The following is an 18,640-nucleotide window of genomic DNA, read 5'->3' on the forward strand; positions in this document are numbered from 1 at the left end:
TGAGAATATAATTATGTAAAAGTATAGGCCTGTGTGTGTGTGTGTGTGTGTGTGTGTGTGTGTGTGTGTGTGTGTGTGTGTGTGTGTGTGTGTGTGTGTGTGTGTGTGTGTGTGTGTGCGCGCGCGTGCGTGCGTGCGTGCGTGCGTGTACAGCACACCACATGTTCTGCTGTTGCTGAGGAGCGTGTGTGGTGCTTTTGTGTCTTTATTTCAAAGTTGTATTGTTGTTGTTACGGGGTTGAAGGCCGTAGGCCCCATGGGGTTACTTTGGGGGGACACTGCCCCGTGGTTGGGAGGAAGTGAAGCCCACCATCTGTCCTGGTTTATCTCACCACTATTGTTCCTCGGGCACACTTTTATCATGACCTCCTCAAATATGTCTATATATTATGGTTCTGGCTTTGGAGGGTGGGATGTTTGTTTCTTTGCAAGCAGGACACATACGCATACATTCTCGTTAAGTTGGTATAGGCTATTGATCTATCTATCCATCTATCTATCTATCTATCTATCTATATCTAAATATCGATCTATCTGTCTGTCTGTCTGTCTGTCTGTCTGTCTGTCTGTCTGTGCCTATCTTTGTTTCTACGAATACTAGAAACACCATGGTGGGAAATAAAGTTGTCTAAAAACACCATGGTGGGAAGTAGAGTTGATTAAAAAATCCCCCTATCTCGAGTCTCTCTCTCAGCAGCATCCATGTCATAAGTTATGAATAATGCAATAATCCCCGAGGCAGGCAGACAGCCCCCCCTGCTTATCACAGGGCAGTGTTGCCATGTCTGCTTATAAGCGACTTTGGGCTTCTTTTTTTGTAAAGGTTGTTTGTAAATATTGGTAGTTGCGGGTTGCGGCTTTTTGGGCCTGTGGGTTTATAAACCAGTGGTTCTTAAACATTTTCACGACAAGCACCCCCATATTGATATGTATTTGTCCACAGACTCCCCCATCTGAAATATATTTTGTGCCAGCTCTTTTTTTTGTTCAAGATTATTCTTTTGCTCTTTAAAAAAAAATTGTAGTTATACAAGCTCACGGTGCGACGAGTTGTGAGCTTGTTGATCGGCTATTTTCAAATAGACGTAGCGTAGTCTCTTCTTTTGGGCTTGTTTTCATAGACCTCGTTGCTTATTTCTCTCGCAGAATTTGGCAACGCTGTCACAGGGAGCAGGGAGACGCCCAGTTAGCCAGTCCTGTGTTAAAAAGACAGGAAGTGGATTGCAGCTCAGCTCCAGCTCCGCACACAGCTTACTACTACCGTGGCTCTCTCTGTCCTCTCCCCCCATATTATAACCAAGCGACTCAGCGAGCCATTGTCGTTCGGCTGGTCGGTGGAGTCGGTTCAAGAAGACGTGTTGGAAGGACGCGTTCGTCGTTGCGTTTTATATCATAGCAGAAGCTGAAGAGTTCTTGTGGGAGAATTGTATCTTTTGTTTTAGAGACGATGAACGGCAAGTCTACGAACGGCACGGCGGCGGGCGGCGGCATGGCCTGCATCGACGGTCTCCCCCCGCTGCCCAAGAGCCTGAGCGGCTTGCTGAACTCCAGCGGCGGCTCCTGGAGGGACATGGAGCGGATGTACGTGAAGAAGACCATGATCCAGGACGACCTGAGCCGAGGCAGGAGCCACCAGGACAGCATTAGCAAGCCGGCCAACCTGGACGCAGCCCTGGCGCTCCTCCGGAAAGAAATGGTAACATAATAACATTCAAATGAGGGTGAAACAAACTGTTTGCTGGTGGAATGGTTCAATTAGGCGGAATGATATGTTTTTTTGTTTGATCGGAGCATGTTTTAGTGGCTACTAGATCAAAGCCACATGATTAACAGGCCTAAACTTCGGTCACATTTTTCAGCTTGACACCTTTGATCAGCCACGTAAAAAAAAGAGACAAACATGGCTGTATGCGTAAAATATCTCTGAAGAACTACAAATGAACGAATTGCATTCAGACATCGATATAGATATATATATATATATATTTAACTCGCTGTAGGTTTATTCCGATCTGTCAGTTTTGATTAAAGGTTCATATGTTTAATTTGCTGAAAATATATGGCAATGACCCATGTTAGTTTTAGCCTTGACAAATCCATGTCAGGCTCATGTTCCTACTTATTTCAAACGGCAAATCCCTGAGCCATAAGTTGTAACAGTGTAAGTTGTTGAACCTAGAGCACAATTTTCACCACCCTGACAGAGTGGTGTTGCCATTTGACTAGTTGCTGTTCTTCTGATAGCTCGTGTTTTTGTCACTGCAATTTATTTGGAAAACATTGTAGCTGGAAGGAAGACAGTTCATGCAACGTACCTCCAGCTGTAATATTGGTTTTCTATCAAAATATCTATGATACTTTATAAACCCGTCATTAATTTAATATTAGTAGTAGGTAGTTGTCATGATTTCTTTTCTTTATACAACTGTATTATTTTCTCCAATTGCCTATGTATAAGTAGCAGTTCAGATGCACTTGGGTGCATATTAGACTGTTGTAGCTTAAAACATTCAGTAAAGCTGCAAAAGTGTGCCCCTTTCCTCACATTTAACCGTTTTAGGTTTACATGGGCTGGCTTTCTGAAGGAAAAACAAGTATAGATTTCTTGCCCAGCCCCAGGCTAAAAATACCATCATGGCTAAGCTATAGCCTACCTCACAAGCTGGAAGAGTCTACACACACACATGCACATGCCAGACGGCTTACACAGGTTACCCACACATACACATCCAAAACAAGTCTCAAAAGGATCTGTGGCTTGGGAATGAGGCAAGACAAGCTCTTGGTTGAAATGTGCACCAAGGCTCCACCACACACATTCTAGTTCTTTAGCTGTAGCTTTGCAGTTGAAGTGAAGTTTAAGACATACAATGAATAGAATGACTGCCTGTACATGTTTTTTGTTGTCCGCATGCGTCAGCTTGTGGTGATATAAGCTAATATTCAAATATTGTGGTATTGTCTCCTCCTAGCTTTTGTGTGTTGGTTGCGATCACTACCACCAGACAGTGTTCATAGAGATGAAAACAGTCTTGTGTGTTTGTGTGCCGTTTGTCCGTCATTCCAATATTCACTTCAAATGGCTTGGCTGGCATGACATTTGATGACCCAACTATAACTAATTGTATTGAAGTAAACGCTAAAAGATTGCACAGTATAAATCCATGTATCGATATCACTTAAACCACCCCCTCTCCGCCAGGTGGGCTTGCGGCAGCAGGACATGTCCCTGCTGTGTCAGCTGTGGTCCCTCCACGAGTCCATCCAGGAGTACAAGGGCAGCTGCCACGACCTGAGCGCCGCCTCCAGCGCAGACGGGGCCTTCGAGAACGGCTACTTCGACGAGGACGATGAGTACTACCAGGAGGCGGGGCCGACCACGCCCAGCGGAGAGCAGCCCGACGACGAGGATGGGACATCGGCCAAGAACGGCAGCAACGGCAGCAGCAGCAATGACAGCAGCTGGCTGCAGGACTCGTTTCACGTCACCATCTGAGGCCTCTCATGCCCTGCCGCTGTCCGGAAAGGTGGAACGGACCTCCGGTACATTGGGAGATTAGACTGGGTTCGCTCTGAGAAACTCCCCATCTCTGAGCGTGTGTGTGTGTGATGACCATATGGCCAGGGACAGGCGTGTGTGTGTGCCGTGGTATCCAGTTACCACATCGGGTTACAGAAGTGTAACAGACCAATTTTCTGCAAAACTTTCACTCCTCAGGTGAAAACGTACCCCTGCCTGCTTGTGTTGCAGAATTATCTGCTACTTCTGTAATTTTTTCGCAGCGTGACCAGCAGGGTATGACTTGAGTGATTATGTGGTGTTTTTTATGGGGTCATTATCACCCTCGCGAAACACTCAGGAGTTTGAGACGTTTTGTCCTAAGACGAGAGACGCCCCAAGACTTGTTACACCCTAAATGAGGCAATACCTTTTTTACATAACCAGCTCTGCTGCCCCTTGTATGCGGAGGTTTTTGCTAGCTAATCACCTTTTTTTTTTTGGCAGAACTTTTTACATATAAAGATATAAATGGATTATTTATTATATAATATAATGTTTCCTTTTTGTTTTCATATTAATCCTCCGCAGACGTTTTAGAGTTTGTATCACAACCCGAGTTGGGCAAGCACATATCCCCAGCTCTTAAGTGGTCGCTGATGTGTTTACAGGGTTGAAATCTCATAGACTGGGACTTTGGAAATGAAAGAATGGGATTCTTGAATTCTGTTATCAGTGTTAATGATGGGGGTGACAGTTCTCTACAAGAGCTGGAATCGTGATTGATGTGACTGTATGCGTGTGGGATACACAACCCAAGCCTAAAAAGTGAAGTCTTCATTGGAAGGAAGATGATGATAGACCAGCTGAAATCACCGGATAAAATGTAAAAATGTATGAAAACATGAGATGATGTCTGTGTACACGTGAGTGGACGTAACATTTTTTTAGCCTTTAGCTGGAGCAGACATTTGTTATGAAAATGTGAGATGTTCCAAAAATGCTGGAAACAGTTTGAACTGTAGGGTTAAAAAAAGCCCAATGTACTCGGCTGCAGAAAATTTGCTTCTTTCAACCTCTTCGCTTGAAGCCCTTGTAGTCCAACCCTTGTAGCTATTACCAACTGAATACAGGGTACATTTGTTATTTTTTTCCTACCAATTTCAACATTATGTTTACTATGCCATACTCTACTGTATATACAACTATTAATAGGATCCAATCTCACTATAACATGCTCTGCAGCCTCCAGCCTATGGTATGTGAACTATACGTGTACTACATAGGCTCTAGGCCTGCCTAAGGTGTTTGAGAGATGTTTCACAAGTATAATGTATATCCTAGCAATGTTATGTCATGCCTGCCAAGTTGAGGGGCAGTTTCAGTCTGTGGAGCTTTTTCATTTAGAGAGGGTTTTCATCACAGACCCGATTGTAGGCTATGCTATAAAGCAAGTTTGAAACCATTGGAGCTCAAGCTCATATGCACTGTTATAAAAGAAAAAAATGCTAAAGTCAGTACACCAATTGTATGCCATCTTTGTGGCCCTCTTTGTTTGCCTAGTGGAAGATTTGGTTGAAACCTCACACAAAAGAACCCACAATGGGAGCATTACTTAAGGTGGGTATTTTTATTCTCCATTGTCCTGTGCTATGAGTTTACACCTAGCCCAAACCTTTGGATGTCCAAATACAACTTGCTTTTTTGCTGCTTATGTGAACGGTCTGTGCCGTCTTCCATGATCTCTCTCAACTCGCTGTAGCCTGTAGCAAGCTCACAACAGTATAGTCTGTAGCAGTTACCTCCGCAACACACTGCACAACTGCTTCTCAGAAATATTGGAGCCATATATTTATACCACAGGACTTCATTCATAAAATGCTTTGACTAAATTGTGTGAGGTGATCATATAGAGAATATGTCAAATTGAAAATTAGCTCTCACAGGCTACCTAGACGGTGGATAAAGATTAATAGGATTTAAAAAATCTATTACCCAAAGCAATTTGAAAACTCATCAGGATGATTGACTCATTGTTTTAGTTTTTTTTTTTAGGTCACCAAGTATAATTTTTTTTAATTACTTAACTTTGATTTAAATGTAAAATGTGAGCTTTTTATAAATGAGGTCTCCTGTTCCTCCATATGGCTCTGTAAAATACCTGTAAAATACCCGACATATCAACTAGTGTAGAAATGTCATAGCTGTATAGCCTGTATACATCCCCTTCCATTATGTTTGTAGACTGGTCCGCAATTTGTGTGCTTGTGGTACACAAACCAAAGAAAGTATAACCGACGCACACTCTGAAATTGTTATTCGTCAAGAGTAAAATGTACAGAACTGGCTTCTCACAAATTGTTAAATTTCAGCTGTTGGATACAAAATATGATGTATTTAAAGAATGTTTTAAGGCAATGCATTTACAGGGGGTGGGGAAGGGGTACAATCTGCATTTGTACAAGGGATTTTGAGACTTGGAAAAGGACAACAAACACTTCATTATATTGCTCTGCTGAAGTGATACATATGCAGTCGGCTTACTTTTTAGGAATCATTTTTGGCTGTATGAGTTAAATGGTAATCATATATTACTTCCTGATCACATGGTAATTGTCATACAGACCTCACTGATTCAAAGTCTAATTCCTCTTTAGTCATTATAAAATACATGTTCATACATTCACATGCCAAAAAACTAACAAAGTATGGCTAGTGATCAGTAAGGACTACCAAGTCACTTTGATATATCAGATGCTGCCTATAGCCATCTCCCAACTTATCTTCTGGCCTCTGAGTAGGTCTAGAAAACACAGGTCCAAATTAATCATGATGAGGTTATCTCCAGTACGACCTGATGAATTCACTTGAATGTTTTGTGCAGAATGTTTGATTTGTAGATTCATATCTAAACGCTCATGATTTTGTATTCAGAGTGGTCTAGGGCCAAGTCTATTGATTCTGCGCAGTCGATCCAAGTCCTCCATTCTTCCCATACTGCAGCCACAGCCCCCCCTCAGTATAAGCCAGTATCCCCTGGACAACAGCTCCGTCCTCATCAGTACAGAGAAAGTAGGACAGGCCTGGCCGTGAATGCAAGTGGAACTCTATTCACATCACCTATTGTGGATTGATTGAAAATGCCTAGTGTATTGGTGTCTAGGGTTCAAATTCAGCCCCGTTCTGGCACTCAGGCAGGTTAGATCAAACAATCAATTCCCATTGAAAGATCTGTCTATATGGATGGGACCCAGGTCACACATTAAGAAATGCATCCACAAACAATTATTAGTGCCTTTACAAGCCTTCAGTGTCTGACCTGTGGCTCTATTGCTGTTCCAGACCTGAGCAAAAATGAAAAGAAGTCTGAAAATGTTTGACTTACTTGCTGCGCACTTGAATTAACTTGTAGACACATCAGCAGCGTTAGTGGCATTGCCGTAGCCGAGCAATGGCAAGCGCTCCTCGTGGTTTGAACATTTAATGTGTGTTCAGCTCGTTTTGCACACATCTGTAGCTGTTCTGTGTTCAGTCCTGAACACCTTGTAACTGATAAGTTTTAAGTTGGTCTTTATCAGATGTTATGGTGCTCCAGCCTCCTTGTACAATAGTGATAGCGACTGTAAGTTTCTTCAGCACAACAAACCGTTCCACAAAAAGGAGCCTTAAATGTTTGTTTCCATACCAGCAAATCGTAGTATACAAGTATAACTTGTACCATGGTCAATTGAAAAATATGGGTGTTTATGACCCAACCTAAAGAGTCCCTTTTTTATGTGGTTATCAAATGATGTGCAGTAGTGTGGCAAATTAATTCATCACTTCACTGTTATTATTGTACCGCTGTGGTTGTTATTTGTTTTATTGGTGCACGGTCAGAAATTGTATCGATACGTTTTCACCCTTAATGTGATAATTGGTATTGAGCTGTCCATTTCCGTGGACGGCTCCAAACAGGGTTTTTCTCAACTTGAGACCAGGGCTTAAATCGTGTTTATAACTAGTGTCCCTGTATCTATTAGTTGACGTTAACCCAGGCCAGGCCTTGGATGGCTCAGTTTAGGTGTGGCTTGCAGGGTTCCCACACATTTTTAACAATGAATTTTCCATAAGTTTTCCAAAGTATTTTACCCCATTTCCAAGCTTATAGCAATCATATGGTGCAATAATGAGGCTCTTACACCAGTGTGCCGCACTCACGCAGCTCGTGCAGTCAGTGCAGCACAACATTTTACCATGTTACATATTTCACCTAATTTTAAACAAAAACTGTGTATATCCATACATTTTCCAAAACAGTTGATTTATTCCAAACCTTTTCCAGGCATTTGCCAGGAATTTCATGGCCGTGGGAACCCTGTGTGAAACAGCCATGGAAAACACAGGACAGCCTTAGAGGAAACAAGCTATGAAATCAAACCCAAATACATTACCTTCATAATAAACCTTTAGATATAATTTCTCAATGTTTCTGCTCATTTGTTTGGTCTGCAGGCATGTAAATTATTTTAAATCAGCCATCAGTAACAATGTGACCAATTATGGCAAATATTTATATTCATTTATATATTTATATATATAGTATATAACGCATCTGTCATTGTAATTGTTAAGGAGATCTGTAGTGAAATATTTAATGTTTTGTCTCATGAGGACAACAATAAGTCAGAACATGTGAAGTGTGTTTGTCTTTTTTGTTCAAATCCATTCCTCCTGTTTGCTGTTGATTTTGATCAGTGAATGACCATACTACTGTATTGGAAGATTGTTTTGATGCTCTCTTATCATAGTTATTATATGGATTTAATAAAGTGACTCAATACTTTGCAGTTGTGACAGACAATTCCTTGCACAAGCCATGCGGGACTTAATCCTCTGCATTACGCATTTCAAAAACACATAGATTAACTTATGAATGCACTGGATTTAATATGTGTTAACACATCATAATCTGATGAATGAATATAACCTTCACTTGTGTTTATTCAAGACTTTGTGGACTAGTAGTTCCATGGGACTGTGATTCACCTTTAATACAAAGAAGCCATTTAGCAGCGTGAAATCAGTGAACCCCAGTCTACAAACGACAGGGTAAAAAGTCACATAAGTAGAGTGCAAAGAGCAATGATGTGCAAAACATTGGGACACCAGCTAAACGTCAAACATAGCATCTGTCAAAACAACATTCTTAACATTTCAAGTCAAGCAAAACAAATCTAAATAAAAACGTGAACAAGTAACCAATATATCTGCATAGTATGCAAAACACTCTTTGCTGCACATAAATGATGCTCTGGCGTAACTTCTTGCCACAGCTGTAGAAGGAATGTTGCACTGTTGTTAACACTAACTGATGGCCTAGTTTTTTACATTTCCTGGACTCTTCACACCCTGACCTGCATTCTCTGCATTTCACACTCAAAAGATGTAGGGGTTGACTTTCTAGGGGGATCCATGCCTCTGCTTTTGATATCCCCCTTTTGGTCATTCATTTTAATTTCCATGGGGATATCTTTTATCACTGCTTCTGGTCAGACTGAATTAAATACAGTAGGCTAATGGCATTTTACTGCTGATATGTTTTAAATTGACTAACCCTTATAACCATTTTTCTAGAAGTAAAACCTCTCAGGGCTCTCGTAATTGAAAGCAAACAATGACCAAAGTGGTATATCACGTGTCTCACATCCACCAATTTTTTCCAAATCTCTTGGAGAACATCACACATTTTCCAACTTGCACTGCCTGTGACCTGGTAGCTGGACAATGTCCTTTAGGTACGAGTTGAGTTGTACAAGAAACGCTCATTTCAAAATGTATACAGGATGAACATGGTTGTTTGTCTGATGGAGGGCATCGCCATCTTTTAGACCAAAACCCCACATTGGCTTTCTGCTGTTTTTCTCTCTCTGGTCCTGTGCTGACTGCCACCTGTTAGGAGATTAAAAATGAGATTATATAATCTTGACTGAGAGTGCTACTGTAAATAATCCAGGGTGCATGTTACTCTCTCTCCACAGTGAGGGAGGGAAGCGGGACAGTTTGCAACTGCCACACATTCAACGGGCCAGGCGAGTCGATTCTCCAACAGAACGACAGTTCAGTAGATTTTGTATAGATATAGTAGGCCTACATTATATACACATACGCACACTCTGATGCTTGAACACATAAAAGTGTGTGTGAGCTCATGTGCTGTAGATTACAGACCCACACAGACTAGTTTGGATACAGGACAGGAGTCAGACATACAGTGTGCGTGTGTGTGTGTGTGTGTGTGTGTGTGTGTGCACGCGGGCACATGCCATGCACAATAGGGAATATAGGATGGCAAAAGCTGACATGTAGCAATTCTCTGCAGCAAATGGTCGATCTACAAGGTCACAATGCGTCACTTGTTGTGAGCTTGTAGATTGGCTATTTTCGATGCTCAACACGGCACGCAAGCAAGCATAAATCAGGCATGAGTCAGCTTTCCTTCTGTTTTTTTACTTGCAGTATGTGTTGTGTGGTATTCAGCCCACTGGTCCCAGTTGTGCTGATTTATACCATGAATCTCTTATCCAATCTCTGATCCAATCCCGATAAAAACTATTATTCTTTTTACAAAAAAAGTAAAATGCTGTGTGTATCAAACACAACATGGGAAGAATGAGCTGACTACAAACTACAGTAGGTAATAGGAGCTTTTTGATTAAATTGTTATTCTCATAAAAGCAGAAATGTGTTAAAGACTAGGTCCTGTATGTATTGAAAAGAAATTCCTTGCAGGCCTACTTGCTGTGAACTGGTAGAATAAAGGTAGATGGTCCAGCTGTAGATCCAGCCCAGGGCGAGGACACACACTGTGTGCCCCCTCACACATTAGTAGGACACTGCGTGTCGTGAGGGGGCCATGAATTTTCCATAACTTTTTTCATTTATTTTTAATATTTTTTTTAAATGTGTCCCCGGCCCGAAAGTGAAGTATCCCTTTAATGTTTACTGACTAGAGCTCATGCTTACTCTACTTATTCCAATTTTGCACTCGTAAGTCACTGTGGATAAGAGCGTCTGCTAAATCAGTGGTTCTCAAACTTCTTAATTTGAAGAACCCCCATAACTCTGAGAGTGTACAAATGGACCATTTGTACACTCTCAGAGATACAGACCTGTAAGGGTCCCTTTGGAACCACCTCAAGGAACCCAGAGGGTCCCTGGACCCCACTCTGAGAACCACTGTGCTAAATGTCTAAATTGTCAATTGTAATTGCTCAATAACTTAAACTCGATCATTTATGGCATGAAAATGTATGCAATGCAAACAGCACTGTACAATGTTGAGAAAAAAACATTTTCTTTTAGGGACATAACTACACTAAGGACACCACACTTGGCTACTTAACTCCTAGAGCACTTGGACAGAAAACATTCTTGGGGAAAACATACGATGCATAGAATCGAATGTGTTTGACTTTAACAATGTACTTTCTTTGACATACAACTTGTACCTGACTGAACCTTTCCCTGAGCGATTACAATAAAAGTGCATCTTGCAGTTTGATGTCAGCATGACAAATATAAAAATCTTTATTTTAATTTAAATAAACATGCAGCCCCTTTTCCGTGGAGGATCTGAATCTTGTGGGCAGCCCAAACAGCTGGTTTTGTTCTGAATGATACACGTCTTGTCTGCAGAGCAGAGGCGTCTGGCATCGTGGCAGCTCATAAACCCGCCACAACAGGGTCTCTGGGGGAACCCAGGCACGTTCAGCCACCCATCTATTGGCACATGTGGTAAATACTGCTCATTCCACTGGCATTCACTATAATTGAGAGTTGTGTGCTTTACTGAGAAACCACTTGCTTCGTTTACAGAACTAACACTCAACATTCCACTGGCAAAAGGTGTTTTATTGAGGCTTACATACAATCTATGCCTCTTAACCACATCTTAAGCCCTATAAACTTTGCCGCTTGACCTATACACATTGTCGTATGACCATTTAAGTATGTAGTATATAAAATAAATTATACAATTCAGAAATAAGACAGCCAAAATAGGGACGCAAGTTGAAAGTGGCTAAGTGCAGGTACATGCCTGCAGCCACATATTCATGATTCCTGCATTAAACTGGCACGTTTAAGCTTGTACCGTGTGGTCCCTGGCATTACTGTACATCAGTGGTTCCCAAACGGTATGCAGAGGCACACTGGTGTGCTGTGGGACAAATCCAGCTGTGCCTTGGAATTTTGTGACACCACCACATTATTGCAATAAATACAACTACACAGGGGCGCTGCTGATGGACAAGTGGTTAAGGCGCATACCACAAAGGCTTTGATGCCAGACAGTGTGTCCTGGGTTCGATTCCCAAGCCTGGCGGCGGATCAGCTGCATGTCATGCATTGATTCTCTCCTCTGTCTCCACTATCTAAATAAAGGCAAACCCCTTGAAAACGAATCTTATAATACTTTTTTTTTTTTACTATACAAAACGTTATTGTCTCCGCCAGGCCGAAAGGCATGGCGAGAGAGTATGTTTTGCACCCTGTCCGTCCGTCCGTCCGTGTGTCCGTCTGTGAACAGGTAATCTCCGGCACCGTTGGCTTGATCGCAGCGAAACTGTGCACACACACTCCCTGGATACCAATTCAGAACCTTAATAGGGCCTGTTATAGCGCCACCAGGAGGCCGCTTTTTGCAAAACACATTTTTTGACAGTACTCCTACAGATTTTGCCCAAACGCCACGCAAATCGGTACACAGTATCTCTACAGTCATTACACGAAACGGGTCTTTAAGATTCATATTCCATCCTGATTGACTAAAAATGGCTTCCAAAGTTTGCAGGAGTGCTACGTTTTGAACAAAATGCCTCAAATCATGAACACAGCTTGCAATTTCCGTGAAATTTTGCACGCACATTCCCACTATGCCGAGGAAGAAATGCCACTTGGAACATTTTCAAATCAGCCTCATGGTGGCGCTATAACATGCCGATTACTGTTTTTACCTATAACTGCACCAATCTGTGTAAAACTTTGTATGTGCACTCCCTAGAGGTCAGGGAAAAACCTTCGCCCTGCATTTTTCACATCTGCCTTTTATAGCGCCACCAGGAGGCCGACTTATATAAAACATTTTTTTTTTATATTACTCATTTTATCTAAATTTCACGCAAATCGGTATACATGATCTCTAGTCATGTGATCAAGACGGATCTGTTAGATTTTTCATATTCCATCCTGATTGGCTAAGATTGACATGTAAAGTTTGCAGGAGTGGCCCGTTTTGAACAAAATGTTGCAAATCATGAACGCAGCGTCCGATTGCGATGAAACTTCGGACGCACATTTGTACTACGTTGACGAACAAATGCCACCCTTTCAACATTGCCCTATTATAGCGCCACCAGGAGGCCAACATATCATTTTTTTATATTACTCCTTCAGATTTTATCCAAACATCACGCAAATCGGTACACATGATCTCTATAGTCAACTGATCAAGACGGATCCGTCCGATCCGCCTGATTTGTCACATTCCAGCCTGATTGGCTAATTCCGAACATTGCTGCCCCACACTATTCTACCTGACCTGGCGGAGACCTGTGCTCCGAGGAGCACTTTTTCTAGTTTTTCTTGTTTTTCTTGTTTTTAATCACTACTTTGTGCAGTGCACGCACGCGCAGAGACAAATTCCATACCCCAAAACAAATATAATTTAACCACTTTCAACCTTTCATCCAGGGCTATCTTGGGTAAGTCATTAAGCAAAAAAGGATTATGTGCATTATTTATTTATTCCCACCAATTTTCAAAAATAGTGAAAATAGCTGATCTTCAAGCCTACAATGTGTCGCATCGAATGCATTGTGAGCTTGTAGATCTGCTGTTTACACTACGATTACAGGTGTGCCTTGAGATTTTGACCGTGGGAAAAAAAGGTTTGAAAACCACTGCTGTACTGTAATGGCTGTACCAAAACGTAACTTGGATAGGAAGAACCACCATTATCTCCAACAAAACCTTTACATGGAAACATGATTTGAAGGACTTTACCAGTGTCAATACTGTACATGTCATTGTCTATACACAACTTTAACCATATATGCCGTACATAAACATAGATATTTACATTGATTTTTAGATTAAAATGTCCCCATATAGGAACTATTTTCAGTTAGACTTTTCAAATCAATACAAAATGCATCAACATTGCATTACCTACTGTTTCTCAAGTAAATTTAGTCTGAATGGAATCCAATGGCTTCCTCAAAAATCAAACAAACCACTATGCTTTGGAAAATGATTGGCAGTAATATCAAGCATACCATGAGAGGTTAATGTGTTAAACATTCCAGATCACCGCCATAGTCTTTTTAACATTTATTTTCCCTAATTGGGTCTGACTTTTCTCACTGTGATGAACATATTGTCATTGACAAGGATTTGGCATTCAAAGAATTCTTCCCCAGTTCCTTCCAGATAATTCACCCTGTGAGTTTATTTGTGCATCTACAGGTAAATGAATGAACTGAGGAATGTGTCGAGGTCTGGCCAACTCCCATACAGAGAGCTTGCTGTTGTCTGATCACAACCTCATTGTGTTGCCTTTTCCCCTCATTCTGTAAGACGAGGCCACATTTAGGACTGCAATTATCGATTATTTTCTTAGTGATTATTCTATCGATAACGTTTTTGATTAATCAAATAATCGAGGAGCATGTTTTAAATTGAAATTTGTTTTAATGTATCAACGAATAAATTAACCACTTAAGCGTTGTTTTATACTTTGTCACACAACGGTGTCGTTCAAAAACTGTGAAAATAGCAGAACTATCAGCTATTTCCACTGTTTTAAAAAAAAAAATCGCCTATAATTAAATGTGCAAAATAGGGATCAATCATTTTATAAAATTATGGATGATCAATTATTTTTTATAATCGATTTGTTTGATTAACTTTTGCACCCCAACTACATTTAGACATACATAGAGTTAAAGCTCAATTCTCAGGAGCTTTCTGGCAGCAACCCCAGCTTTTCTAGGATAATTTGTTTGTTAGAGTTGAATGGACAGGTCACCAAAATCCTGAGATGGGGTATGCTGGGGGGGTTCAGCCAGTTAGCGCTCTGATGACACATGTACAGGCCTAATCACAAGGTGACGTTGACAAAATTGGTTTGTCACCTCTGATGCAGGTAGTCCCTTTTAACAAACCTCTATTTCTCTCCCCACAATATAATAGTGACCTATGAAAGTCAACAAAGACTTCCAAATAATATGTAAAAATAGATAGCAATAGATAGTAAAAAAAATGAAAAGAGTCCAGATCCATCAACAATAATGTCCTCAAACCAACAACCGTATCTTTGGGTTGATGTGTACAAACACAGGGCCTTGTTACCCTCTCACAAATAGTATTTGAAGCTCTTCCAAGTGCCTCAGAAGCAAAAACCAGGCTGTTTTCCAACTCTCCTCACAAAAGGAAATGTAACAAAACGAACACAAGAAACACCCAGCGCTGCAGCAAAGTTCATTTCAGTCTGTTCTGGATGTTTAACTTGATAATCACCCGCAGAGTAAATGCGTTAATGAGTTAAATGTTCTTCCCCTCGGTCTGACAGGATGTATGTACATATTTTTAGTAGTAGTTGTAATTGTAGTAGTGGCGTTGGGGCGTAGTAGTGGTCATTAGAAGGTAAAAATATCTTCAACGCTCCTCGGAAGTCTCTCCACAGCCCAGGCGGCACAAGTCTCTGACACCAGGCCCACACACACTGCCATCATGGACAAACGTCGACTGCTGTTCAGAATGACTGGAAAATAAGGCAGGAGAGAAAAGATGAAAGGAGATGACAAGAGAGGAGGTATAAGGGAAGTAAAAAACTCTAAGTAGTTTTAGCCCATATATTGAATTCAGATGCTACTAGACCTATCAGAAAGCACAGATCTCTGAGTATCTCACTTGGCAAGAGCTGCCATCTACTGGTCTCTTATGAAAACTCCATGATGCCTAGATAAAAATTTTAAAAAAGTTAAGAATTACATTTGATTCAACTTTATTATCCCTAGGGAATTTCAGGTGGTCAAAGGTACCAAACTGTAGGTACACAAAATAAAACAGACATGCAAATATAAAAACAGATCAATAGTCCAGTGACACAATCCCTGAGAAAGCAATTGCAACTTCTACTTTTTCTAAGATCAGGCAACAGACAGTGGCTACAGTAGTGTCCAAAAGGACAATAAGATACAATAAAACTTATTGAACCACAAAGAAAATATAGTTTGGTTTAGTTTAGTAACACCTGGGGTAGCACCTTTGACAAACATCCAGAAAAGGGACGGTAGAAAACAAATTTCATTGACAGCATTTACAGTGTATACAATATTTTGTATCTGGACCAACCAAAAGAGAAATTGAAGTTACTTTAAGTCAACCTGGAACAGTGCGAGGAAGACCCACTGATATTTGCGTGCAAAAGACACGTCAGAGGATCAAACTGGCTTTACATTTCAAATAAGCATCAAATCCTAATTAAAATACCATATCTTTCCAACGTCTCTAATATAGCCCCATCTCCAGGCAGGCAAATGTAATCAGCCTGCTATGAATTTGTGTCCTTCACTGACAGAATCCAGCAAATAAGACAAGCAGTCAGCGCCTCTATATCAGGTACAGGATTTTATCTAGGAATCTAGACAACTGTGGTTCTTCGATTCTCCACCACCATCCGACCAAATTCCCACTTGGCACCGCACACCCCCGTCACACACACCAGGTTTGGGGTGTATTACAACTCTAACATAAAAGCCATTCAGTGGTTTCTCACTGACAGTCTACCTTTAGATGTTTGGATTTAATAAAATGTCACAATAGCCTGTTTTTCCATGATCTATTTCCAAATAACTGTATTTTTTGTCATATAATTCCGTTGGAATCCGTAGGATTAATTAATTAATCAATTATGAAGACTGAAGAGTTTAAATGCCGCTTGCCACATATGGGCTGTGATGTAGCAGTGATGTCTGCATGAACCACCAATCTAAATGGACTGGCCATGCATGCATGCATGCAACCAGTCAACCAACCACAGCACTGATCACTGTCACAGACGGACATGCTCTCCTACCTCTGATGGCCTGTGAGTTGGAGGTGAGGACAAACAGCTTGATGAGTCCCAGGCAGAGTGGGGAGTAGTCATGCTCCCAGATGACGGCGGGTATGAGGAGGATTTTACCATAGCAGGACAGAAGCAGAGCTCTGAGTAGCAGGCCTAGCTCCACGTTCCCACCCTGCAGACAGCCCACCAGTCCCCACAGGAAGCACAGCACACCGCAACAGAACGCTGACAACTCTGCAGAATGCAAAAGGCATATCAGGGTACAAATTACATCGTGCAGAGATGCATGTTAGCTGCGGCATCTGGTAAACAAGATTTGTTTCGCTTTCCTGTACGACATGAGTAAGACAAGGAGAGGCAAGTTTATTGGTATAGCACATTTTAACAGTTCAAAGTGTAAGTCTACATAAGGTTTAAGTAAGTTTACATAAAACATTACGCATTAAGACAGAGCATTATAAGAGTGCAAAAGACACACATTATAAAAGGAAAGTCAAAATGAAACAGAAAAAGTATAATTTGGTAGTCTGTGTGACATGAAAAAGTTTAATTACCCCTGACCTAGATCGTCACATGAGGAAAGTAAACACTTTCTTTCACAAGGACTATTAGCATCAGGCATCACTATAATGTGAATGACAGGAACCTCTTAATGTATTATCACAAATGTCGCGAACACAAATCACATTATTGTATTTGGAAGTTAGCACTTAGCACTTCTGATTCAGATCTTGTCTCATCAGTGGTTGGTCTGGTGTTTTCAACTTACCAAAGGCAGCCAGTCCAAACATGCTGTAGAAGTCCCATTCCTTGGTGTATCTGATGATGTCTGCAGGGTCACTGCTCTGCGCAGAGCCCTGGAGCAGAGACCACCTGAGGTAGGCTTCACACAGCAGGCAGAAGACACACAGCTTCCAGTGGATCTGCAGAGAGAGCATCATCACACCAATGAACAGATAAAACAAACGGCTATTGTACAAGATCAGGTGTAGGTAGGCAGTGTGTGTAGGTTGCTTACATTCAGACGTGTGTTGAACAAAATGTGTCTGAACGCCTGCGTCTTGCATAGAATGGCGTCAATCAGGATAATGACTGGGTCGTATTCTATGTACTTATCCACTGGCTTTTTGCAAGATTCCTGGGGTGACATTAATTCATGTCCACATAAAGGAGAGAATACAAGGACACAAATTTTAAAAGGTACAGTCAAGGTTACATTAACAAAATCATGGCATATGTCTTCATAATACAATATAGCACGTCACTCAGTACTCTATGAGTATAACTCTCTCTCTCTCTCTCTCTCTCTCTCTCTCACACACACACACACACACACACACACACACACACACACACACACACACACACACACACACACACACACACACACACACACACACACACACACACACACACACACACACACACACACACACACACACAGGTTTTACAAGACATTTTGCTTGCTACAGTGAGCAAGTAATGACAAGATGCTTTAGTTTTGGCCATGTACAAGAAACAGTTATAATAACTCACACATATGGTTATCTTCAGGATCCCATTACTATAATCTCTGTGCAGCTCTGTGGCGCTCTCGTTGCATTCGACACAGCGAAAGACATCTTTACCCATCCTGTATATTATCTCCTTCTGATAATAACAAAGTAGCACCGGTTTGACAGATCGGCCGGTTTGTGAGAGAATCACGACTTCCTGGATCTGTCGGTAAATCTCCTTGGGAAATGTAGTTCTTTGTCGTTTCCAGCGGCTGCCCTGTTCCTGCGAATACGCGAGGGGGCGTGTACGATGTGGAACAGTAACCGGATAGCTCGCCCCTAAACACAATCGCCCCCATCTTTTTTCGCGGACCGCTCGCCCCAGAGGTTCTTGCATTCTTGTATTTGTTTTACTGAGGATACGGTTAGACACAAATTTAGGTTAGGCATAGTTTACTGAGGTTACGTTTAGGAATAAGGTTATATCATAGGTTTAAGCATAGTTTACTGAGGTCACGTTTAGGAATACCAGGT

General features: G+C 41.4%; 2 protein-coding genes across 2 annotated transcripts; one reads left to right on the forward strand and one right to left on the reverse strand.

Annotated features, from left to right (window-relative positions):
- The first annotated feature begins 1,246 nt into the window (after nt 1-1,246).
- Nucleotides 1,247-8,324, forward strand: fam89a (family with sequence similarity 89 member A). Its single transcript, XM_080453497.1, has 2 exons — nt 1,247-1,696; nt 3,203-8,324. Exons 1-2 carry the CDS (start codon nt 1,448-1,450, stop codon nt 3,494-3,496), a joined length of 543 nt encoding a protein of 180 aa, XP_080309623.1. The 5' UTR covers nt 1,247-1,447; the 3' UTR covers nt 3,497-8,324.
- A 6,032-nt stretch (nt 8,325-14,356) lies between these two features.
- arv1 (ARV1 homolog, fatty acid homeostasis modulator) lies at nt 14,357-18,630 on the reverse strand. The gene is made up of 5 exons (XM_080453748.1): nt 18,147-18,630; nt 17,629-17,748; nt 17,380-17,533; nt 16,620-16,844; nt 14,357-15,302 (listed from the first exon to the last, which is right to left on the reverse strand). The coding sequence occupies exons 1-5, from the start codon at nt 18,501-18,503 to the stop codon at nt 15,178-15,180; spliced, it is 981 nt and encodes a 326-aa protein (XP_080309874.1). The 5' UTR covers nt 18,504-18,630; the 3' UTR covers nt 14,357-15,177.
- Between the last annotated feature and the right edge of the window lie 10 nt (nt 18,631-18,640).

This window comes from Gymnoscopelus braueri (assembly GCF_963280865.1).
Source record: "Gymnoscopelus braueri genome assembly, chromosome: 16".
In the NCBI taxonomy this organism is placed as follows: Eukaryota; Metazoa; Chordata; class Actinopteri; order Myctophiformes; family Myctophidae; genus Gymnoscopelus; species Gymnoscopelus braueri.

Excerpts from the sequence above, each read along its gene's own strand:
- fam89a (XM_080453497.1), top strand. The coding sequence starts at position 1,448 with ATGAACGGCAAGTCTACGAACGGCACGGCGGCGGGCGGCGGCATGGCC. Across the intron at positions 1,697-3,202 it reads CGCTCCTCCGGAAAGAAATG|GTGGGCTTGCGGCAGCAGGA; the intron begins GTAACATAATAA and ends CCTCTCCGCCAG.
- arv1 (XM_080453748.1), bottom strand. The coding sequence starts at position 18,503 with ATGCAAGAACCTCTGGGGCGAGCGGTCCGCGAAAAAAGATGGGGGCGA. Across the intron at positions 17,534-17,628 it reads TGTTCAACACACGTCTGAAT|ATCCACTGGAAGCTGTGTGT; the intron begins GTAAGCAACCTA and ends CTCTCTCTGCAG. Across the intron at positions 16,845-17,379 it reads GTTTGGACTGGCTGCCTTTG|AGTTGTCAGCGTTCTGTTGC; the intron begins GTAAGTTGAAAA and ends TGCATTCTGCAG.